This window comes from Thermobia domestica, chromosome 2 (genome assembly GCF_964235325.1).
Source record: "Thermobia domestica chromosome 2, izTheDome1.hap1.1, whole genome shotgun sequence".
Classification (NCBI taxonomy): Eukaryota; Metazoa; Arthropoda; class Insecta; order Zygentoma; family Lepismatidae; genus Thermobia; species Thermobia domestica.
Window position 1 is genome coordinate 143,378,547 of NC_137455.1, and position 26,697 is coordinate 143,405,243.

General features: G+C 36.6%; 2 protein-coding genes across 5 annotated transcripts in view; one reads left to right on the top strand and one right to left on the bottom strand.

Annotated features, from left to right (window-relative positions):
- The window catches only part of LOC145675811 (uncharacterized), a 124,920-nt gene extending 123,962 nt beyond the window's left edge, over nt 1–958 (bottom strand). Inside the window, exon 1 of the mRNA XM_081746530.1 lies at nt 1–958. Within this exon, the coding sequence (XP_081602656.1) occupies nt 1–151 (151 nt within the window). The 5' untranslated portion in view covers nt 152–958.
- On the top strand, nt 837–26,697 carry LOC145675817 (uncharacterized). Of its 4 annotated transcripts, none has more exons than XM_081746552.1 (2): nt 837–988; nt 26,379–26,697. In XM_081746552.1, exons 1-2 carry the CDS (start codon nt 960–962, stop codon nt 26,602–26,604), a joined length of 255 nt encoding a protein of 84 aa, XP_081602678.1. In that variant the 5' UTR covers nt 837–959; the 3' UTR covers nt 26,605–26,697. The 4 variants fall into 4 exon arrangements, 3 of the variants coding, with proteins under 3 accessions (XP_081602678.1, XP_081602668.1, XP_081602687.1); XR_014129222.1 differs by lacking the exon at nt 837–988 and adding an exon at nt 995–1,141; XM_081746542.1 differs by lacking the exon at nt 837–988 and adding an exon at nt 995–1,157.

Here is a 26,697-nt window from a genome sequence, read left to right on the forward strand (position 1 = left end):
CTTTTTTCAAAGTCTTCAGCCAGCAACTTATGATCTTCTTATGAAACTGTCGATTCTGCAAACACCATGATGACAGTGTTTGGATGCTCTCTTGTGAATCTTTCAATAACTGCAGTTTCTTCTCAAACTGCTGCTCATTAAATGCTGTCATATTTGCTTCACTACATTTACTCTCTGATTATTTAAGTCATGTTACAAAAATTCGTATAAAGTTAGTATTTCATACACTCTAACCTTTCTAAACACCCTCATTATTTCTTTTACCATATACTCTTAGTTTTTAGCTTCTAACAGATGATCGAAGAAAAGTGAACGCCGTTGCAATTTTTCACTTGCACTGGAAACAGAATAGCATTACACTTTCAGGTAATAAAAAATAATAATCTCACAACAATTGAAATTTTACGCAAGTCAGAAATCGTGTTTTCTTTAGTCACTTCAATCACTGCAAGAAAGTACCATAAAGTATAACATTTTGAAGTACAAGGCTAACAATCGATCAAATATCGACACAATGCCGTTAACTAATAAATAAATAGAATTTCTGTAGTTAATCAAACACTGAGAAAACAGTGCGCGTACTCACAACTAAGAAAGCAATAAAAAGATTTATGTAAATGTTCTAATATCCACAAACCACTTTCACACTCAAAATAGAAGGCGAAAATATGAAAACGAGGGAAAACACTTTACTGCCTACCACTTATCATCACTGCATTTCAATTCCATTGTCCACTACTAAGAAAGATTTCGTGATTTGTTTACTTTTGAACACTTCCACACAGTTTCCTTAGCTAGTCTATCTTGCTAGTGATGTCTGTCTTCAATAAATAATTCATAGTACAGAGATTAACGTGTATGATGTACACTTTTACGAATTTATGAACTTTATATTAGTAAATACATATCCGACACGCCATAACAGTGGAAATTACGGAAGTCGAACTTGAACAAGGAACATGGAACAACTTCCTGTTTTAAATAGTCTGTGAGTTGACTGATCTTAATATTGCTTGCAGGAGTAAACTTATTGTATTCATTATCAATGTTTATATGGAGTTTTGTGAATTTGTATTTTCAATTGTACTTATTCAAAAAGAAAAGAGTGGCAAAAAAGCACAAGCCGAAAACTCAAGAAGAGGTGGAGTTAACACAGGGTGTCGGTAGATTATGTAACAAAACAAAAGTAGTAATTACAATGCATAAAACGATGCAATTATTATTATTGTTCATGTTTATTCTATTGTATTAACAGTAGAAATTTTTATATTTTGCTAGAAGAATTTCAGAAAATGACTCGCTCGTGTATATGTTCATCCTGTATGTATCGTTAACATAGTGCAAGTAGGGCGTTGTAAGGAGTATGTCTTCTAAAATAATATAATGGTTAACCAGCTGATTCGTAATGAATTTTCCACTAGGAGTTAGGTAGGTTTTCGAAGTTGAGGTCACCTTTATTTCATTATCATAACCAAATCCCCCAGTTACTGTAATAAAATGTCATTATTAAGTTTATGAGAAAGGTGATCACGCTTTCGGTAGGGGGTGAGGTGGGACTGCATTATGCACTCTGGTCGAACTCTTGAACTTCATTGCTAGCCACAAAGTTGACAGTTTCCTTACTAGGCACGTAATACGTCCGGTCCGAGCTTTCTTCGGTAAACGTTTATTGTACGGATCGTACATAAAATTCATTGCGTATATACTTTTTCATTAAATCGACTTTGTACCTTAACATTTTCGGGAGCTGGATTTTTCATTCGTCGGTGCAGATTCACTTTAGAAGGGCTTAAGTGTATGCAAGCTGTAAAAATTATTGTACAAAAAGCAACTTACGCTAGGTTGCGACTGAAGAGCGAGAATGGTATCTAACCGAGGCAGGGCAGGAGCGCAACAGGAAGGCCGCGTGGAAGTGCATCCATAGGAAGGAAGCGCATGAGCGACGTTAGGTATACGGTGCCTTCTATTTCAACTCAGGCAAAAAAAAAAAAATATAAAATTGTACCATCACCATCTCAGATATTGTTGAAACTTTTTTTTATAGCAACTACACATGTTTTTAAGAGACCCATATTTTTTTGTTTTGTCGAAAAAAAATTTCTTGCCAAGTAATGGGCCATCAAAGACGGGGAGTACAATTTATGAATTGTAGAAGACATGGAAAATGGTCAACTTCAGAGCCTCACCATTCGGCTATGGAGACAGGTAGAGTTATAATTATTGTTGTGGTATGTACATAGGGATATAAATAAACTATATTTTATTATAGTTTGGTTTGCGCATGCGTATCTTTTTGTACATTAATTAACAAATGAACGTCAATTTATCTGAAAAGTCGAAGTTTGCGAATTTTTTTCGAGCACTTCCGGTTCGAGTTTTAAAATTCTGTTTTCACGGTTGGTAAGACCTGGTTACCCGCTTTCCGAAAAAAATTTTGTATCGCTTCTGTGTGCAAGCGTTTTGTCGCAAAAAGTTCGAGAAATTGTAAAAATTTTCAAAAATCGCCATTTTCTCGAAAACACCATCTTTTAAAATTCTAAAATTTTGTCAGATGGTTGAACTTTACATGAATAATAAACACACCAAATACCATTCTCGACCAATGCTTCATGAATTAACTGCAGCCTTTTGAAGTTAGCGAAGTTTCGTCAACTTTGATGTCACAGTTAGCAACACTGGGAACAATAGAAGTGCAATGATTTGATGATGTTTGTGGTTAACATTCATTAAATGAAGAATAGAAGGTTTTCTTGACTATTTTTATTATTATTATTATTATTTTGATCAAGAGGGCTCTCTGAAATAGTAAAATGAGCCTCCCCCTACTCCTCCGATTTCTTAAACCGAGATAATCTGAGGTGGAAATTACGATTACGAAACGCACAAATTTCAAGTTCACTTACTTAAAATGGTCTTCGGAAACAAAGTTTCACTGATTTTTTTTATTATTATTATTATTATTATTATTATTATTATTTTTTTTTTTTTTTTTTTTTTTACATTGACCAATCATTTGCTTGGTTGGTGTCTTCTTCGCTAATAGCATGTAACCGGGCAGGTGCTCCAATAGGTGTTGACTCACCCACAACTTGTCCAGGAGTGGATCTAGGGGAAGAAACTTTTTTATTTTATATATAAATAAAACTGATCTCAGAGTTTGGAGCTCTTAAAAGTAGCTCTGAGTAGCAGTATTTCCCCCCCCCCCCTCCAGAAGTCCGTCCTGGATCCGCCCCTGCGTAGCACATTGTCGATAGTCACAAATGCTGAAGGTCCATGTGGAAGCATAAACAGCACTTCAACTTCACGTAATTCATGATTTATTCATAATATTTCTGCTACGCACCACTGGTTATCATACACATGTGTATGTAATAAAAGTTCCGTTTTGCAGATTTCTTAAATCTATACTTTGAATTGCAGAAGTTCGATTTTGGGGGAAGCATGAAGTTAGTTCATGGTGACCCGTTACTGCCATAAAAACTTCGCCATTTTCCGAAAGCCAAAGATAACTTCGTTGAATACCAGTTACCGGTCGCATACTTTTCCTTTTTTCTTCCGGAAGTCGTCGAATTCAGTTCCAGGTAACAAAACGAGAGTAATACCCGGAGTTTGTACTTGCACTATACTCACGAATTCTGCGGTTTTAGGGGGGGCTCAGTGGTAGAGCGTTCACATCTGGTGCTTGGGGTCTCTGGTTCGATCCCAGATCGCGCCGTGTGGGCTTTGTGGTGGACAAACACCGTGCTAGTGGGTTTTCTCGGGGTTCTCCCATTTCCTCCCACATTCTTCATTCCACCATTTCATTCATTTCTCATAATCATCGTCTCCTTTAGCCTAACCGGCATAACCGTGGGACGTAAAAAGATTTCATTTTTTTTCTTAATACTGTATTTGCCTAAGGTTATCCCGCGTTGCCATATTCTTTACACCTCCCCCCCCCCCCCAATACCGTCGCAGAGACCCTTGCATGGCCGGTTTCACTGCAAAACTACTGCTTTATCGGACCTGTCTGCATCTCGAACATCTGAAAGCGATTTTTAAAGTGGGATGCAGCACCATCAGAAATCACTGACACGGTTTGGGAAATTGTAGACACGTATTTTCTCGTATTCAAACCTTTTTCTATAAAATATATTTTCGCTTTTCTTCGAGTATTTTTAGAATCTTATCTATGGCTATGAGTACATGAGCCGAATCGTGTGTTTTATCGTCGTTTTTTACAACAAAACTGTCAGTTGTTTCATATTCCGGTGATAACTCTGAATTTCACTTTGCAGAATAACAGTCCAATTTTCAGCGAATTCCACATTAAGTAAAATAGAATTTGTATCTTGAAATTTTATATGGTGCTTTTCGGTAGCAATTAATTCTCTTTGGATTTTCTTGATGTAGTCATGAATTACAATTCTTACAGTTAAATCAGCAATGTACGATACGAAAACAGAAAGTGGCACAGTTTTTTAACGAGATTATTGTTTTCCCATATGGCATACGTAACACTTTCATTTTCATCAGGATCAATAATTAAAGACTCCACACTTATTCCTTCCACTCCAGGACATTCACCACATTCTTGAAGAAGACAGTTGTGATTTTCTACAGATCACACTACTAAAGGAAATAGTTCACTCATGACAACTTCAATACAGGTTGCACCTTTGATTTGTAGCAACGCAGTAGCAGCTAACTTAAAATTTGCACAATACACACACACACATACACATTTCCCTCGCAGATTGCGGACTGACCTACTTCAGTCGAATACTGTAAAATTCCGAGTGACCCATTCTTATGTTGGGATTGTTCTGTTTAAAAAGTCAATAAATTTCTTTGGAACGCGTAAAAAAAGTTTCGATTTTTTTTTTTTTTTCGATCACTGTAATGACATCGCACTTAATTGAGACTTTGTCTGGAGCATTCCAAATCATCACTGAGGTAATAGTTCAGGCTTTTTGTAGATGATCAGAATTTATTGGATGGCCATTTCAAGTAAACTTAAAATATATGTGTTTCGTAATCGTAATTTCCACCTCAGATTATTTCGGTTTAAGAAAACGGAGGAGTAGGGGGATGCTCATTTTACTACTTCAGAGAGCCTTCTTGATCAAAATAATAATAATAAAAAAAACAGTCAAGAAAACCTTTTGTTCTTCATTTAATGAATGTGAACCACAAACATCATCAAATCATTGCACTTTTATTGTTCCCAGTGTTACTAACTGTGATATCAAAGTTGACGAAACTTCGCTAACTTCAAAAGGCTGCAGTTAATTCATGAAGCATTGGTCGAGAATGGTATTTGGTGTGTTTATTATTCATGTAAAGTTGAACCATATGACAAAATTTCAGTATTTTAAAAGATGGTGTTTTCGAGAAAATGGCGCCCAAAAATGGCGATTTTTGAAAATTTTACAATTTCTCGAATTTTTTGCGACAAAACGGTTGCACACAGAAGCGTTACAAAATTTCTTTCGGAAAGTGGGTAACCAGGTCTTACCAACCGTGAAAACAGAATTTTAAAATTCGAACCGGAAGTGCTCGAAAAAAAATTCGCAAACTTCGACTTTTCAGATAAATTGACGTTCATTTGTTAATTAATGTACGAACAGATACGCATGCGCAAACCAAAATATAATAAAATATAGTTTATTTATATCCCTATGTACAATCCGCGGCAACAAACCTGCAGCATGAGCATATAAGTTTATTGTGAAATGACGAAGTCTTTTGCTCCAACATAAGCGTGCACGGGAGGAGGCCGAGGTTTATCCTGGCGTGATTCGTTCCACTTAGACGTTATGTTCATTCCCTGTGCTGTTAGGCGTAGTTTCACAATAAATTTACATCCTCATGTTGCAGGTTTTTTTGCCGCGGATTGTACATACCACAACAAGAATTATAACTACCTGTCTCCATAGCCGAATGGTGAGGCTCCGAAGTTGACCATTTTCCATGTCTTCTACAATTCATAAATTGTACTCCCTGTCTTTGATGGCCCATTACTTGGCGGGAAAATTTTTTTCGACAAAACAAAAAATATGGATCTCTTATTAAAAACATGTCCAGTTGCTATAAAAAAGTTTCAACAATACCTGAGATGGTAATGGTACATGCTCTGCCTGAATTGAAATGGAAGGCACCATACACAAACAAGGATAGCACATAACGCTTCTGTATAGCACAAAAACACGTTACGTGTTTGATTTTGAGTGATCCCATTTCAAATCGTCCAGGGTGGTCCACAGGACTGTCTCAGATTTAGTTTATTTTTTAAAATAAGAAACTACATACAAAATTATTAGACCCATATTTTTTTTCTTTTTGCTGAAAAAGAACTATTTCCTTCGATATACAGCCCTCCAAAATGGCTGCCCTCCTCTCGGATTGCTCGAAAAACTGAAAAACATGTCAAGTTAAAAATTTTATTGTAGAGAAACGAGTGTACTTAGTAACATAATCGAAATAGCAGGAAGAGTATAAAGTTGTATGTTTCGGTGGAGGGCCAAAATTCGTCTATTAGTTCAATAGGAATCGCGCAATTCACTCGCAATGTTGCCAACTTTGGTGAAATTTTTGCTAACTTCAAACATTTTTTTCTGTCCTCACGAGCAATATCAACCATCTGCGTCTAGCATCGAAATCTACTCCATAAGGTCTCTTGAAAATGTAAATGACTTAGGTTTCTGATTATTACATCCCACGTTATAGCATGATGAAAAGCTGAAAAGCCATGTTTGGACGCCATTATCTCAAAAACCCAACCTTTTAAAAGTCTGAATTTTTTTACAGCTATTGGAGAAGTACCTAAGTATTTAATATCCGTTGACCATTCATGCGGCTGCAGCCCCTAACATTCGCAATTAATTATTGAAATTTCGATTTTTGTACTTGAAATATAAATATTTCCTATGGGCATTTAGGTCCTATACACAAGGCAATTTGAAAGGCAGTATGATAATTTTGAGAGATGAATCCTGACATCAAATCTAGTAGAAAAGTTCCTATAAACGAGTCGAATTCCGCTTCGTTTTCGAGTTACAGGGTTTCCAACTCGGGACCCAAAATCGGCTCGCGACCATGGAAAATAAAATATAGATTTCGCGTTAAATCAGAAAATATATGTTAAAGTTATGATGAAGTTCAGAAAGTTGATTTGTATCAATATGATAATTTTTACGTGCGTTGCAATTCAGTTGGCAGTGTCGCCAACTTGGTAGAACTTTTATTTGTTTCCGAATGACATTACGTGTTTTTTATTTGATATTTGGTATTCATTAATAATTGTAAACATCACATGGAGCAGAATTTTCCCCACATCACCAAGTTTTCGAAAACTTACATGTATTTCATTAAAAGTTTTTATCTCGTGCGTTATTGATAGTGTGCAACATTGAGGGTGAATTTCACTTGACGTCTGCCATCATTAGTAAAAACAAAATGTCGAATAAAAACTACGTCTGTGTAAGTTGTAATAATAATAGTAATAATAATAATAAAAAGAAGAAAAAATTGTTTTTTATTATTGCAACACCTCTCGTAACTCCACGCATCAAGGTCGAACTTGTTAAAGAAGTTCTGCTGCAGTCACGAAACAGTTCATAACTGATTCGGTGTCGCGAACATCGTCCTAGTGTTCTTAGAACTATGAAAATTGTTTTCACTGGTAATATGACATTGTGGTGCACTAGTTAAGTGTTTGTGTGAATAACAGTGGAGAAGTCATATTACAGTAAGGACCGTATTAAATGTGTTGATTATGCTAAAAGCCATAAGAGGATTTTGCACAGAGAGAATTCTCGGCAAAAATTTTATCTTGCGGTAAAATATATGGATTGCGTACAGCGTGTCTGACAAAACGTACTATTAGGGGAGGATGATTATTTGTGTCCTGTACACAAGTCGATTCGAAAGGCAGTATGAAAAATTGTGAGAGGTGAATCCTTCACCGTAATCTAGGTGTCATCGATAACGTCCGTTTTAATGGCGACACATTCATGTTTAGTATGTTAATTGTCTGGTTAATGGTTTCCAAATCTACATTCAGATGGACAAATTTTTTATCTTGCTGGTGCATAATTTCATATTTACATCTTCCGTGGTCACCAATATCTCACACACATTCACGTTGTTCACGGTAAATATTCAAAGCACCCTTTACCAGGGTGGATTGATTTAAATCAGTCTGATTTAAATCACGATTTTAATCAAGATTTAAATCACTTGATTTTTTAAATAAAAATCGTTGATTTAAATCAAATTTTGAAATAAATTAATTTAAAGTGAAAATAAGTAAAATCCCGTTTCTGTTCTGTTATTTCGATTATGGAAGATAATAATCATAATACAATGAGACTCAAATGTATGTACAGCACAGTAGTAGCAGAGGATGATTAGGGAAAATCCCGTTTTGAACGGGTAACGGGAGAATCCTGCTTTCTTCTCTTCGTAACATAGGGTTTTTAAATCGTTAACTATTCCAACGGAGAAATCACCATCGACATTTAAGACAAAAATTCTTTTATGTCCACGTCTACTTGTTTGTTTCCAGATAATAGGAGCGTATTTAGAGGGGCCAGATCCCCTTTCCGAAAAAAAAAAAAAGTTAAAACTTTAGGCGAAATTTATGTACTAAATACATAGAAATTCCTCGGGATCGTAATACGGCAAATTTCGGATGCGTTAAAATATCGAATAATACTTTTGATAAAGTGGATTCTTTCAAATATCTAGGATCAAAATTAACAGACGAAAACAATATTTAGGAAGAAATTAAATGTCGACTAAAAGCAGGGAATTCGTGTTATTATTCAGTTCAAAATCTCTTGTTGTCACGAATTCTGTCCAGGGGCCGCGGTGGCTCAGTGGTAGAGCGTTCACCTCTGGTGCTTGCGGTCCCGGGTTCGATCCTAGCCCCCGCCAAGTGAACTTTGTGGTGAACAAACACCGTGTTCGTGGGTTTTCTCGGGGTTCTCCCGTTTCCTCTCACTTTCTTCATTCTACCATTTCATTCATTACTCATCATCACCGTCTCCTTTAGCCTAATCGGCATAACCGTGGGACGTAAAACTCAAAAATTTCATTTCATTTTTACGAATTCTGTCCAGGAATTTGAAGATTAAAATATATATGCCTGGTGTTCTCAGAGTGTCTAGCAAGCAAGCATAATCAAATTCTCTGACTTTCCCCGACAAAATTATAATTTTCCCTGACTCTGTCATTCTTTTTTTCTTAGTAACTCTTGAAAAGTAACATATTTAAATCATGAAAATGAAATCTTTCAGTTTTACGTCCCACGGTTATGCCGGTTAGGCTAAAGGAGACGGTGATGATGAGTAATGAATGAAATGAAGAAAGTGGGAGGAAACGGGAGAACCCCGAGAAAACGACCACGGTGTTTGTCCATCACGAAGTCCACACAGCGCGAGCTGAGATCGAACCAGGGAACCCATGCACCGGAGGTGAACGCTCTACCAGTGAGCCACCGCGCCCCCAACTTATATTTAAAGTGAACTGTGTTTTCACCATTGTTTATATGCTTATACAATATTCTACAAACGCACAAACGAACCAATTCATTTACCTGTAATTTATGACGATTTTAGTGGCATTCCTTCACCCCTCACAGCCTGGGAAAGATTTTTCCCTGACACACAATGAAATTCCCTGACCCTGCAAATTCCCTGACTTTCCCTGACTGGTAGACACCCTGCTTCTGTATGGTTGCGAAAAATGGTCGCTTACTATGAGGGAAGAACGTAGACTGAAAGTATTTGAGAACAAGATCCTGAGACGAATATTCAGACCCAAGAGGAGTGGGAATGGGGGAAACTTCATAACGAGGAACTACATAATTTATACGGTTTACCAAACATTGCTAGGGTCATCAAGTCTAGGAGACTCAGGTGAGCAGGTCATGTAGCCAGGATGGAAGAAAATAGGAACACTTTCAAGTTCTTAACTGGAAGACCAATCGGAAAACGATCATTAGGAAGATCTAGGCGCAGATGGGATGACAATATTAAGATGAATCTCGCAGAAATAGGAATATAAAATAGAAACTGGATCCAGTTGGCTAAGGATAGAAGTCAGTGGAGAGTTTCCGTGAACGCGGCATTGAACCTCCGGGTTTCATAGGCCATAGAGATAATTAGTTAATTTTAGGCGAAATTTATGTACTTTACATGTATTTCGTGCCGCTGGCTAGTTTCGATTTTTTAAAAATATACTCCTGCCAAATATCAGGAACTTTCGTGAAAAGAAAAGTGTCATGTTGATAAACGTTGCTATACGTTTTTTCCTTAATGCTTAAGAAATATTGTTTCGGATTGAAATAGGTTAACGATTGAGGATTAATTCGAAATTAAACCAAAATACTTTCACTTAAATGGCATAATTGTCATTTAATATTGATTCCTAATGGTTTTTCTCCAGTTCGCGACTTGTATTATACGAGGAGAAAGATTTGATTTAAATCAAAAAAATCGATTTAAATCAAAAAAATCAACAAAAATGATTTTTATTAAAAAAATCATGATTTTTTTCCACCCTGCCCTTTACACAAATAATCATTCTCTCCTAATACTACGTTTTGGCAGATCCGTATGCAATCCATATATTTTACCGCAAGATAAAAATTTTGTCAAGAATTCTTTCTGTACACAATCCTCTTATGCCTTTTGGAATAATTAACGCATTTAATACGGTCCTTACTTGTGCACTACAATGTCATGTTACCAGTGAAAACAATTTTCACGGTTCTAGAGAACACTAGGACGATGTTCACGACACCGAATCAGTTAATGTTGCAGCAGTACTTCTTTAACAAGTTCGAACTTGATGCGTAGAGTTACGAGAGGTGTTGCAATAATAAAAAATAAATTTTTCTTCTTCTTGTTTTATTATTATTATTATTATTATTATTATTATTATTATTATTATTATTAATACAACTTACACAGACGTAGTTTTTATTCGACATTTTGGTTTTACTAATGTTGGCAGACATCAAGTGAAATTCACCCTCAATGTTGCACACTATCAATAACGCACGAGATAAAAACTTTTAATGAAATACATGTAAGTTTTCGAAAACTGGGTGATGTGGGGAAAATTGTGCTCCATGTAATGTTTACAATTATTAATGAATACCAAATATCAAATAAAAAACACGTAATGTCATTCGGAAACAAATAAAAGTTCTACCAAGTTGGCAACACTGCCAACTGAATTGCAACGCACGTAAAAATTATCATATTGATACAAATCAACTTTCTGAACTTCATCATAACTTTAACATATATTTTCTGATTTAACGCGAAATCTATATTTTATTTTTCATTGTCGTGAGCCGATTTTGGGTCCCGAGTTGGAAACCCTGTAACTCGAAAACGAAGCGGAATTCGACTCGTTTATAGGAACTTTTCTACTAGATTTGATGTCAAGATTCATCTCTCAAAATTATCATACTCCCTTCCAAATCGCCTTGTGTATAGGACCTAAATGCCCATAGGAAATATTTATATTTCAAGTACAAAAATCGAAATTTCAATAATTAATTGTGAATGTTAGGGGCTGCAGCCGCATGAATGGTCAACGGATATTAAATACTTAGGTACTTCTCCAATAGTTGTAAAAAATTCAGATTTTTAAAAGGTTGGGTTTTTGAGATAATGGCGTCCAAACATGGCTTTTCAGCTTTTCATCATGCTATAACGTGGGATGTAATAATCAGAAACCTAAGTCATTTACATTTTCAAGAGACCTTATGGAGTAGATTTCGATGCTAGAAGCAGATGGTTGATATTGCTCGTGAGGACAGAAAAAATGTTTGAAGTTAGCAAAAATTTCACCAAAGTTGGCAACATTGCGAGTGAATTGCGCGATTCCTATTGAACTAATAGACGAATTTTGGCCCTCCACCGAAACATACAACTTTATACTCTTCCTGCTATTTCGATTATGTTACTAAGTACACTCGTTTCTCTACAATAAAATTTTTAACTTGACATGTTTTTCAGTGTTTCGAGCAATCCGAGAGGAGGGCAGCCATTTTGGAGGGCTGTATATCGAAGGATTTTTTTTTCAGTAAAAAGAAAAAATATGGGTTTAATGACATTGCATGTAGATCCAATATAAAAAAATAAATGAAATCTGAGACTATGATGGGGACCAATTGTGGTTTGCCTGGACGGTTTGAAATGGATTCGGTCTTATGTATTTGTATGTTCAAGGTCAGTGTTGATAAAAACCCATTTTTTTTAACAACCCATTGTTGTTGTTTTATTGGGGAAAATCGGATTTTATTAAATTTTGAACCTATATATAAAACCATATTTCTATCTAATATAGCATTTCTTTATTGGTGTTCTTTTCACACCTAAAACTATAGAATTCCTGTGTGGGACCGCTGTGGCTCACCTCTGGCCCAGGTTCCTGCTTCGAACCCAGCTACCGCCGAATGTTTTGTGGTCAACAAGCACCGTGTGCCAGGTTTCCTCAGGGTTCTCGTTTCCTCCCACTTTTGTCATAGGACTATTATTATTCATCTCATCATTGTTTTCCTTCGGTGCATAATCATGAGACATTGCGTGATACCAATAAAAATGAGATGAAAAACTATCCCTGAGAAGTCCTGCTAGACCTGAAGTAATCTCCTCCTTCAATTTCGTATCAATAAAACAAGCCACTAGTCAAGTAAAGACTGCTCCAGATTTATAAACGTTCACTCGTGTTAACTCTGCGCGTAGCAGTGAGTCGTATCAATAAAAAGAGTGATTACTCGTTCCTCTCATCTCGTCATTTCTTTTGGCGGTCATTTCTTTGTGCTTAACCTATGGCGCAGTATCCTAAACGCCATGGAAGGGACAAGTAGCAACGGCAGTTTCAATTAAAGCGCATTTGTGGATATTATAAAAGAGTTTCCAATGGTACTTTCGAAGTCACATCCACCAGAAAGTAAACGAAGGAAAGCCGAAACTTCGAAAGCAATTACAGTGAAATGCAACGAAATATCAAATACACCAATGATTGAAACATAAATCCGAAAGAAAGTCTTTAATATTCGAGTGAGAATTTATATATATATATATATATATATATATATATATATATATATATATATATATATATATATATGATTTGAAAAAAGCTGGAAACAAGAATATAATACTGAAACCATGGTAACGAACCTATTGGAGCTGATGGATGCAGATTCGAATCCACCAACAAGACTAAGACGACAAGCGCATATCACGTGTTGTCCAAGGTCTTCGTAGATTGTTTGACTGTGAGAATGAAATCAGACACTTGGCCTCTTTGTTTCTTTTAAAAAAGAATAAAAGTCCAGCCACATACACATATATACCCCCTTCCTATTAACGTATAAGTCTCCAAAAAATACTAGGTTGCCATGTGTGTCCAATCAAGTGCTCCAATAGCATCCGGAGATGTATATTGTTCTTTTCCACTCTGCCTTTGCTGCTTGCATATTACGCACACTTCCCGGCAAGTTTTCAGATTTCGCAATAATAGCATCCATTACACTTGTAATAGCCATAGACACAGTACTTTGAGTTAACGTACGCGCCTTTGGAGTGAAAGACCCATGTTTGATTTACTGTGGAAGTTCATGTGGTTCGAAAATTCACGTTCATCAGTTGGTCGCGTCTCATATAGCCTCGCTGCTGAAAGGGACGTTAAAATCAATTCAACAGTACTTTGAGCCACACCAGAATCTTCTGACACTCCGACGGGGAATCCCGGATCACTCACATAAAAAAAAAAAAACGCAAACCGCATCTTTTCATCATTTCTTAGTGCGCCATCTCAAGTTTCGGTTGATTCTCCTAAAAAATGTTGTGCTGACCACTCCACATTTTTTGTCTTGTACTTTTTTTAAATTTTAATCACCATTTGCAACATTTCTACGCAGTGTATAAGTTTTTCTACGCTGCAGAACAATTATGTACTTTGCCATGTTTCTTACGGAGTCACCTACTGAGCTTGTTCCACAAATTTGCAGAAGTTACACGTACCAGAGCAGTCTCAGAATGTTATTGACACCAAACGCGAAGTAGTTACTCAGCTCGGGAATAGAGGTGTAGTTGCTCTAAAGGGCAGGGGCTTCTCCGAGGTCAGCCGAGACGTGTAGTGCTCAGTTCTTTTACTGGGCGTAATGAGCAACTTCTCCGTTTTATCGATATCACCCATTGAACTAAAGTTAAAAATAACAAAATAGAAAAAAAAGTGTCCTACAAGGGAATCTGTGAAGCCCCATTCGTGTTTATTGGGACACACCTCACCCCCAATGACATTCTGGTATATTTCGATTTCTAGAAAGAAAGAAGTTTACAGTAACAAAGAGGTGGATAATTCTATATAATGTAGAATATGAATAAAATCCTCTGTTACACTGAGGATTCAAGTTCAAGAGCCAGCCATCCTGACTGAAGATTTCTTTAGTTTCTCTCACAACATGCCATGCAGATACTGGGATAGCATCTTAAGTTCAGGAACCAAAGATCGTAAACGGTTTCCACTAAATAAATGTCGTTTATAAAAATAAAATAAAAATTAAACAGTTCTGTTCGGTACGTATATATTTTAAATCTTAATATGTTACCTTTGTACCTCTTTCTCAGTGCACTTGGTGCCGATTTTTCTGGTTCCATGTTCTAAAGAGAGATAATAATGTATAACGAAATACTTTGGATAGATTAATAATTACCTGCACCTTGGGCAGAAAGTGCTCATACATAAGCAATATACTTAATAGAATGTTAATTTAATAATAACAAAAGAAGAATGTTTTTAATATATGTAAAAAAGATATATTATGGGATAGTGTTATGTTTTGAGTTGCTATGTAGTTGTTGTTTATGGATACCTAATCATCTTGTATGTGTGCATGACGTTTTGAATAAGAATACATAAAAGTGTATCAACTAATAAACCCTTTGATACCGTTCATCGACTTTATAATTTTGATAGAAAAGGTGAGAATAATAATATGTATAATTATTAAAGATATTTTTACATGCAAATTATTACTACCACTCGAGTTTCATATATCAACGATCGAACCAGGTTGACGACTACCCTTGGTGAGTCGTTATAAAAATTTTGGTGCCTTCACACCGGGATTAGCTAAAAATTTTGGTTTACCTCACCCGGGATTTGCTGTAAATTCATATCCCGAAGCAAAGTAAGGGTGAATTTACTTTTGTAAGAAAGTTAATGAATACAAATTTCACCAGACTAAGAAGTGGTAGAATAATTATAAGAAAAATGAACGGTGAGGCAATTGAGAAAGAATCCAATAATAGTGACGACGGTGAACATAGTGTAGCACCAGGAATGACATCAGAAGACCGAATCTTGCTAGCCTTACAGCGACAATTGATTCAGATGTCTACCGAGTTGAAGCAGACGATTGAACAGAAGATAGAACAGAAGTCCGAAGAATCTAACAAGCAATATGAGGAATTAAGTAGACGAATGGAACAGAAGTCAGATGAAACGAAACAGTCGATTGTCCAGGCGATGAATGACATCACCTCGCAGTTCGAGGAAAAGTTAAAAAGAATATCCGAGGATTGTCAGGATAAGCACAACCACCAAATCCAAGAAATCAGTGGTGTAAAAAAGGATTTAGAAGTAATAGAATCTTCTGTTCAACAGCAAAAGATTCAGGTCATCAATAATTCTAACAACATACGTGCAAATACGCAAATGATAGCTACTCTACAGGAAGAAATTAGAACGCTACAGGTTAAGGACAACACATACCACAATAATATGGGTAGTGATCGCTTGGAGTTTCCCCACTCACCAGAGATGACTTCGCCTTCACCTGTGTCTGATGAGGATATTATTTTGGAAGAAATTCATCCGAAGAGGACAGATGGGCGGAAAAGGGATGGTGCAACGACACATCACGTCATGGATAGGAATTGTCACCCAATAAGTACACGGAATGATAAAAGGAAGGTAAAGTTAAGTGTTAAGATGAGTGAAATACGGGCTATGAGTAAATTCAGTGGTAAATGTAATGAGAACGCTACCTCTTTCCTGGAAAAATTTCAGGACGAATGCAATATAATGTGTATAGATAGATCACAATATATGAAATTAATCCCTCATGTACTACTCCCACCATGTTCTTTATGGTTTAAAGCCGTACGTGATCACATCAATACTTATGAGGAATTCAAAGCGGCATTGATCGCGAATTATGAAAATGACTTTTTGCTTGCAAATCGAGATGCCACCATTAGAAATCAACATTTCAATCCTCGTTTGCACAAATCTGTTGTTGAGTTTGTTGTAAATACATACAACGAATTAAAAGTCGTTAATCCATTACAATCAGAATCTAGAATAATAGCATCGATTCGAAATTTGCTCCCATTTAAGTTACAACAGATCTTGTTTTCTACACAGTGTATGAGTTTCAACCATTTATTAATGCTTGTCCAATGCTATGAAACTCAATACCATGCTATGAATCAACAAGCAGGAGTAGGTAAAAGTAAAAATAATTCAGATCATTTTGTACCTGTTCGGAATCTAAATATCCGAAGTGTGAATGATACGGAACACAACCTAAGCCGAGTAAATTCTAGCAAGCAAAACGAGCAAAATAGGCAAAGTTACGTAGGGAATCAGCCTAACCTAATTAATAGTGGTAATCCTGATGCCAGATCACCCAACAGAAGTAGACATAAAAACAATCGAAATATAGGGCGAAATTACAGGAATACAACAAACTACATGGATAGACATAATTGGAGGTCAAGAGATGGCACTTCGTATCAAAATCAGAATCACGATGAAATACATGTACAACATATTGTTGAACCTAATCATGATTGTGCAGTACAATGTACTTTATTAGAATCATATGCAAGTATGAATGTAAGCTGATTACCGTTAATGAAATTAGGTTAAACCCATATCAGTTATAGATTCTTGTGAACTTTTATTTTCAATTTTATGAGTTAATGTTGATAACGAAAACGACTCTTATAAATAATTGAAGTGCTTAAATATAGTTTTAGATAGACTGGAAAGTTAATTTTCAAACGATTTTTATTTTTTCTTGTTAATGTGAAGAATCATAATTCGATTCATAATTGATTAAAAGCAAAGATTATTTATATTAGATTGACTTGTGTTGAAAACTTAAATGCCAAAGATTATGTTAAGTATAAGATTTATTCTATTAAGTTAATTATTCAACGACTATCTTGAATGAAATTCTTCTATATTTTGATGCCTTATTGATCCAATGTTTATTTTAAAATATCACCTAATATAATTATTATATAATGCGCCCTGGATAATGGTAACTCATGTTTTAACTGTAATTGCTTCTTACGATTTTGACTTCGCACCCTTCAAAGATTAAATAAATAGGCGACGACGTTTTAATAATAAAATATAATAATAATGTAATGAATGATAATGAAATAAATATAATTAATGTAATAAAAAATAAGTATTAATGAAATGAAAGATTTGTTATAAATGTATCTATATCTATGATATGTAATGAAGATACATACGAGGGGCGATCAAAATGTAATGAACATATGTAATGTAAGACCATTATTGTAATCGGACCAGTGGTTCTTGAAGATAAAAGCCAAGCTCGCTTATGACTTTTATATTCAGTCCAATTGTCGGGCGACATTTTATATAACGAAATACTTTGGATAGATTAATAATTACCTGCACCTTGGGCAGAAAGTGCTCATACATAAGCAATATACTTAATAGAATGTTAATTTAATAATAACAAAAGAAGAATGTTTTTAATATATGTAAAAAAGATATATTATGGGATAGTGTTATGTTTTGAGTTGCTATGTAGTTGTTGTTTATGGATACCTAATCATCTTGTATGTGTGCATGACGTTTTGAATAAGAATACATAAAAATGTATCAACTAATAAACCCTTTGATACCGTTCATCGACTTTATAATTTTGATAGAAAAGGTGAGAATAATAATATGTATAATTATTAAATATATTTTTACATGCAAATTATTACTATCACTCGAGGTTCATATATCAACGATCGAACCAGGTTGACGACTACCCTTGGTGAGTCGTTATAAATGTAATGAAAAAGAAAGAAAAAAAAAGCTATTCCGGCTAGCATCACGTCTGTGCTTGTGGATGATTCCAGAGAGGATCGAAATACAGGGTTTCTACTGGTCAGGCAAATCAAGAAAGTCAGGGGAAATGGTGCAAATCAGGGAAAAGACTGGAAATCAGGGAAATTTTATAAAATACAGGGTTCATTATGAAAGTAATGAGCATGATGCTACCCTGACTCAACAATCCACGGCAGCGCGCGCTGCCGGCGCGGAAAAAGTAGTGGGCGGTATGTCCTTCCAAACGCGCCCGGAGTCAGTCTGCTGCGAGCAGTGACAGCGTGTGGATGTCGATCCGCATGAAGCACATTTTTACAAGTTGTAACACAGCGCGATGGAGGGTTCGCTCGAACAACGCTACGCCATAAAATTTTGCGTCAAGTTGGGTAAGACTGCTACGGAAACTTACCAGATGCTGAAAGAGGCCTACAAGCAGGAGTGTTTGTCAAGATCCTAGGTCGGAATTTGGCACAAGTCGTTCAAGGAGGGTCGGGAGGAGGTCGCAGACGAGCCCCGTTCTAGACGCCAAACAACGGCCAGGACCGACGACAACGTTAACCGTGTGCGTGAAGTGTTGCGCTCAGACCGGCGTGTCAGCATTCAACAAATCGCGGACACCCTAAACATGTCAACATTTGCGGTACATGGGATAGTGACCGAGGACCTGCAAATGCGAAAGGTCTGTGCGAAGCTTGTGCCGAAGGTGTTGACGAACGAACAAAAATAACTTCGAGTTCTGCGCTGCAAGGAGTTGTTGGCATTGTGTGAAAATGATCCGGACTTTTTAGACTCGGTCGTAACTGGAGACGAATCCTGGATGTTCGAATACGATCCAGAATCCAAAAGGCAGAGTGCGGAGTGGCACACCTCATCCTCCCCCCGCCCCACAAAGGCGCGCATCAGTAAATCCCGAATAAAAACCATGCTCATTGTCTTCTTCGACGTTCGAGGAATCATCCATTTCGAGTTTGTGCCACCAGGACAACCTGTCAACGCAGGATTTTATCTAGAAATGCAGGATTTTATCTCAAGAGACTGAAACGCAGGGTCGCCCGCGTTTGAAGTGACATCAAAGACTCAGTGAAACTCCACCACGACAATGCATCTTCACCAACGTCGACTTCCTGGGCCGGAACAGAACCTGAGTGATCCCCCACCCCCCTATAGTCCTGACCTGGCTCCTAGTGACTTTTTTTGTTTCCCCGTTTGAAGAGACACCTCAAAGGAAAACATTGGGACTCCGTGCAGAACATTCAAGCCCATGTTACAATGTTTTTAAAAGCCATTCCAGCCGATGACTTTAAAGATGCTTTCTAGGCGTGGAAAATACGACTCCAGAAGTGTATCAATGCAGAAGGAGCGTATTTTGAGGAATTTTAAAGATTCGTAACAATCGGAACAATAAAACAGTTTTTCTAAAGCAATGCTCATTATTTTCATAATGAACCCTGTACATTTTTTTTTCTAACATTAATTTACACCAATTTTAGCTTAGCCAACCATTAATGACCACAGTATGGAGCGGTGCTCAGATTTTTATGGGTGGTAAGTGGAATGTATATATGAGCAGTTGATTATTATTTGTCTCCGTGGAATAAATGTTCTCATATATAAATATTCACCATTATTTACTCCTTATTTATATGTCAACGTCAGTCGACACCTGTCATGAAAATCAGGGAATTTTCTGGCAAAGGTCCGGAGAAGTCAGGGAAATAGATTTCTCCAGATTAGTAGGAACCCTGAAATACTGTGAGGATAATGCTTTTTCTTTTTCTTTCTTTTGAAAATCTGGAATGGAGGTGATTTTTTTTAAATTCTCATTTGCAGTTGCCAATTTGCTTTCCTACAATAAATTTTACGATTAAAGAGCCTTTGTAACATAACGATTATACTATGCGTCACATCCTCCACCAGATATGCAAAAAGAATTCAGGAGTTTCACAATCTGATTGCCGTTATTGTGGAGAAGATGGAGATAGATCTTCAGTAATTTCCTTTGTTAAGTGAAGCTTTTTCGAAGAAATTTTTACATGTTTGTACTAATACATGAGTGTGTACTACAAAAATTAGGGAATGTAGTAACATTGCTTTTTTTTTTTCATATTAGCTCAAATGCCCGTTCTTTCCATGGGGAGAATTAGACCCATGGGAGATATTTGAGCTTTTCTTCCCCCTAGGGTACGCATATTAATGAAACTGTAATAATATAAACTCCATAAGATATTCCAGTTTTGGCATAAATTTTGACCCCCTTCTCGCGTAGGATACGCCCTCCAAACAAAGTTACATGTTAAAATCTCATCTTGAAGAAGGTTCTAACTATGTTTCAAAACTCATTTCAAACTGTTCAATCGTTTCTCCGTGACGCAATCACAAACAATAGGCAACTTTGCTTTCAATGTGGAGGAAGGAATTGTGGAAAATTCCCCTGCCCTTAAAACGAAAATTTTCCAAAAACGTATGTGTCCACTTATTTTTAATGAGAAGTTTATATATCGAGTTTGATCTTTATATCCTGGCGGGCTGATGATAAATTTTGAACCCCCTCAAACACACCCCAGAGGGCGCGCCCGTAAATTAAAGTAATATGAGAAAACCCAGCTCAAGATCAGTACTATGTTCAAAAATTCATTTATTTCAAACTGTTCAACCGTTTCCTCATGATGCGATCACAAACAACGGGCAATATCACCTTCAGTGTATTAAAAATAAAGTAGAAAATGTCCCCGTTCGCCCTTAAAACGGAAATACTCAAAAACGCAGGTTCACGGGTTCATTTATTTTTAATGAGGAATTTATATACCAAGTTTCTTCATCGTAAATTGAGAGGATCATGAGTACTCAATTTTTCGCATAGATTTCGAACTCTCTCTCTTTAGAATACGCATTTTAATCAAAGTAACAGAACAAAAACCCAGTTTGAGCTACGTGATAGCTACATTTAAAAGTTCATTTCAAATGATTTAGCTATTTTCTCCTGATGCGATCACAAACAAGATTCTTTTCATTTTTATATAGGGCTAATAGATTATAGTTGAACACTGTTAGAACAAGTTTATCAAATGCAAACCAAATTATTCTGTCCTCGTGATGATCTCTTTAATAAGTATATATTTTAAATCAATTCTGAAACGATGCGTGCACTAAGGAACATGATTGAAGGAAGCAATTATAATCACATTAAGGTTATTATTTCAATCCAAGTTTTGAAGTATTTTTGGAGGTGGGTTTTGTGTTATATATATATATATATATATATATATATATATATATATATATATATATATGTCCCCCCCCCAAAAAAAACGGAATATTTGAGCTGGGGAAAATTCCAGCAATCCTTGTACAGGTACTATACCGGTATGCTTTAATTGTTTACACATTAGTATTCTGAAATAATATGGCACATTACTTACACAAATTCCACAAATATATGTGATGCTTTAAATCTCGGACACTTTTATCGTTGCGCCTCGTGAGTTAGCACACTGTCTTCAGATACTTCACTTCACTTTCTATACAGTGGTTAATGGCTAGCTTATGGAAGAATCTCTGATTAACAGGTTATACTTTGGACAATCTTACAGATTTTCATTTTACTTACAGATTTCTGTAATTCCAAAATGTTATTTGTACTACCGAGCTTATTATTATTATTATTATTATTATTATTATTATTATTATTATTATTATTAGATCTCCCCCTCCTCCTACGTTGCACTGTCAAAGTAAAAAAAAAAAAAATCATCCCAGGCCCGAATCTCATGTGTATTGAAAATTTGATCGAGATCGGTTGCGTGGTTCAAGAGTTATTAAGTTTTATTTATTTTTATATATGTGGCCAAATAAATCCCCGATCCTCACTTACCCACAACTAATTACCAAGAAATTCCCAGTATAAAATTTTACATAACATCAGTCTTAATAAACACTATTATATTAGCTACGTACTTGTTAATTACATTAATTGCTGCATAGTAAAAATTATCTCCCTATACCAAGGACCCCTTCGACCCTGCAAAACATACGTCGACACCAATTCGCTTGCACCATCCTCTTTTTAAAATTGCTAACAACGCTCTAGTAGATCTCGAGGTAATCACGAGCACGTAATCTGAAATGAGATGGTGTTCCGTCTTGTTGATAGAACAAAGGGAAAGAGCCATCCTCCAATGCGTTGGACGGCAGGATCTCCTCCTCAGACATGTTACAGTAGGTAATTGCCCTCGATGAAGAATGAGTCCACAACACGGGCACCCCACTCACCGCACTGCAACATCACTTTGTCAGAGCCAACGACCCGAGAATCGTCGTACCAGTGTGAATTATTGTCACACCAATGTCGGTGATTTTGCTTGTTCACCTCGCCCGATACACACACACAAAAATGGCCTCGTCCGAAAACAGCGTCATATGCGAATTGGCGATTCTGTCTCATTTATTCGGCGGCCCACTCAAGGAATTCGATTCGACGGTCTGGATCATCCTCGGTAAGGTGTTAAAATAGCTGTATCTTGTATGAGTGCCAGTTATGCGCAGATACGATTCGCAGGATTGACGTACGGAGGCGACGGGTACTGCGGGTGTGACTTTTCGCGAATGATGCCAACACAGGAGAGATGTCTCTCCTTCCGTTGGTGTGCGAGGCCTGCCTACTTTTGGTTTGTTTTCCACCGACCCGGTTCCCTTAAATTTCGCTATTACTTTCCACACTGCACCATAGGAAATAGGCTCCGTTCTAAGTGACGAGCATTGAAATCGATTGCGATCTGTCTGCTGCTGTGTTCTCCTGAGATCAACACGATCTCTATCCGCTCATCCCTTGTTAGTACCATTTCGTGTTACGCAACCTGAAACAAAAGAAAATCGTTTAGAACTTTGCAGCGGTTGGTCGTAGAGTCAAAAACATTTCACCACTGGATTCATAAAAAAAAAACAGTCCTATTGGATGTATCACACGATAGGGTTCCCATTTAAAATAATTTCCCGCCAGTTCAAGATGGCGGCCGATGGTGCCATATGTCTCAAAAAGATTTCCCCCTCGTCTGTTATCATCACTTTTTTTCCCAATTCTGAAAGGTTTGGATTTTATTTGGGTGTTTCCATACTTTTGGACTGCCCTGTATATAAGTTATTTTTCATCTACTGTGTGCGCAACGAAGGGTGGCTTCTGACAGTTGGGTAGACCACGGGGAGTATTGGAGGTGCTGTTGCCAGAGGCTCCGCAACAGAGACAGCAGCTCTAGGGACGAACTTACGATGTTTAACAAGTCGTCTCAACGATCTGCAGCAGCGCGGTCAATAATCTTCGTTGCTAGCAACAGTATGATAGAATACTACTGTGATTGGCGAACAATCCGCCCTCTCGTTTTGTTTACAACATGTGCAACTATCTGTCAGAAGTCACCTTTCAATAACTCGATAATAAAACAGGCTAAATAGTAGAAAATAATCTTATCTATTTATATTTTTCGACAATTACTTAACAAAAAATAAAGATATGGATAGGGTTTCAATGTCTACCGAGCACTATTCTGGATGTGGAGTACTGCTTAAATTAAGAGATAACAAATTTAAAACTAGAAGGCCAAAAATAATGATAATGAGAAGTGATGTTATGATAATATCAAAAATTGGCTTGACGGTACTCTTGTAGACAGAAGCGTCATAGTATTAAATAAACCCATGTTCCTCATGAGTCGAAACTTTCATAGGTCCTAAAATACAAGACAGTATCATTTTAATTTTGATGCTAGATAAGCCTCTAGTTCACAACCTTTCATTTCATCTATATTTGAAGTTCGAAGCAAATAAAATTGAAGGTCATATTTAAAATGTTTGAGCGGACACAAAAGGACTCTAAATTACAGTAGAAAATTAAATCATGACCGATGGCTTTGTCGCCATAAATTTCAAGCCACTACGAGTGTGAAGTCTCTTACCGTGGGTTCGTGGACATGATCAATTTCGCATTACTTGTGGCCCCCGTGGTGTCACTCCAATGTATATAGGGTATTTCAAAATGAGTTGAACGATTTCGACACCTTATAATGTTTTATTAGTTGCACAAATTACTGAAGTTTTACACATAAGTACTATAACTGTTCAAGTTTTAGTGATATAAATTGTAATAAAATAACTTATAAATCCTCAATATGAGTCCCCTTGAAAACAAGCTCGACTCTAGACATCTAGCTCAGACGGGGGGTGGAAGATCTATCAGACTATTTTTCCTTTCAAATGCACCCTGTTAGTTTTAAATTCCTGACACCACTTGCGAATGGAATTGTTTGATGATGATTCTTTAGGAAATATTTTATGAACCCACGTTGAACATTCAGAACAAACCGACTAATGGGAAATTGTAGGATACAAAATGCTTTGTCTGCGCCATTACCACCTGGTGAAAGAATTTCGAACTACTTATGACCGTGCCAGACAAAACTCGAGGATGCAATCGAAAGTATTTCAATTCAATTTCAACCGTCGATAGTTTTTAACGCTCATGGAACGATTTCGTATCGTTAAAATAATTTTGAAACACACTGTTATATCAAAATACTGCAAACACCTTAACAAAATTCAACGTTTCTGATTTACATGCGACGTCGGACTGCCTTTATTCATAGTACAGCTTTTATTCGACGCAGAATTGAGGTAATAATTTGTAAATCGTTTCCAGAGTGATAGTTGGCGGTTCTTCATGCAATTCAGTGCTCAAGTGCATTTTCAACGATACAGGAGGAAACTTGTACCGATCTCGCTACTCGAAAACTGATTCTAGATTTTTAATAATATGCAAGTCAGAAGCTAAGAAACATGCTGATGCATAAGCAGGCTGTGCGTACTGGCATATTGTCATCCCGGAAGATTGCGTCGCTGATAAGGAACAACATGTGTACCATAGGATCCTCCTGGTAACCGAAATTGCCCACATAATCATTGGCAGTCATTCATTTTTTGTTATTTCTTAGAGTAATAACAGGAACAACGGAATGCTATGATACCACTGTTCTAATCAACATAGAGCCAGCGCCATGTTGAAAGCAGTCTAGAGCAGGGGCGTCATTTAGGGGGGCAGAGAGGGGCATTTCCCCCCTGAGTTTGAGATTTATATAGATTTTATCAATAGAGAAAAAGTAAATGAGTGAAAAACGCGAAATTTTACTTATATCGAGGGGTTATGCCCCCCCCCCCACCAAAAAAATCTGAAATGACGCTCCTGGTCCAGAGCATATACCTCTTTGAGCGACTATCACACATAAATCCTATTGTTGTAAACGCTGAAAGAAAGAAATCTTTAAACCATACTGTTTTCTTCCAGTCATTGAATGTTCATGATATTCCGCATTAGCAGCTGCACTCATAGGTATCAAAATTGGGAATGAGGTTATTCTGCTGTCATTGGACTGTGATCGTAGGAAGAGGTTGTTCCATATCCTGATTCAGTTCTATATTAATTGTGCTGTATACGCCATACGTTTCTTTATGACAGTCAGTCCTCTTCTATGTTCGGCGGTCCCTGGCTATGCTTGGTTTCCATCCACCATTTCTTGTGTCTGATGATGTTTTGCGCCGAGTTCTGGATACCACCATTATCTTGATCACTCTGTTGACCTCGATAAAGAACTAACACATTGTCAGTCTTGAATTTACTTGCTCCAACTAGACGAAGAAATGCAATTTATCTTCTTTGGAAAGCAAAGAAGTCTTCCATTTTAACATTAATAGTTAGAAAGGAATCCTGAAACAGGAGTGGGAAATGAATTATTTACCACAAAAAAGTTTATACACAATTTTAAAAAAAGAAGAGAGGGAAAAAGCACTTTCATGTGATGAAGTCTTAGCGAAAGTGCATCTAGTGTTTTTTGGTATGTTATAATATTTCCTTTTTCATCTTGTGAACCTTGGCTAGCTAATTGTGAAGTCTTAATGTGTATTTTTAAGTGTTCTTGAGTCTATAGATTTACAGATGGACAAACAAACACGATAAATGTGAAACGTTTCGTCATTTGTTTTTGCCAATAGTAATAACTTTAGCAAAAGACGTGAAATTTACTAATTTCATAAACTTTTTCGTTTATTCTCATTTTATCTCTCAATTGTTTTAAAATTAATTTCCTTTTGCCATTCAGAACAATTACTTTTAATGTTTGAATTGGTATACAGGTTGACCACAACGTAAGGAGCTAATGTAAGGTTTTTCATTGTTTCAGATTATGTGAACGATGGCTGATACTTCCAGTTACAGTATTGAAAAACGTGTTATTGCAAGTTGTTGGGTGTATGAGAGAAGAAACCCAGACATCACTACCTGTGATAATGCGTTATGGGGGTTCACAAAACTGTTATGATACCATTGCTGAACTGACAGAAGCTGTGAAACAAGCTTTCACTCGAGGTACACCTGCAATGCTCCGCAAAATATCGCACAGAGCCTAGCGACGTATTATCCTTTGTCATGAATATGCCTGTCGACTGACTGATCCGTTGGGCACTTAATGTTTCCTATTTCAATAAAACTTCTCGAAAGCA

Coding starts and splice junctions, on each gene's coding strand:
- LOC145675817 (XM_081746542.1), top strand. CDS start 1,054: ATGGAGTTTTGTGAATTTGTATTTTCAATTGTACTTATTCAAAAAGAA. Junction 1,158..26,378: donor AGAGGTGGAGTTAACACAGG/GTGTCGGTAGAT, acceptor TCATTGTTTCAG/ATTATGTGAACGATGGCTGA.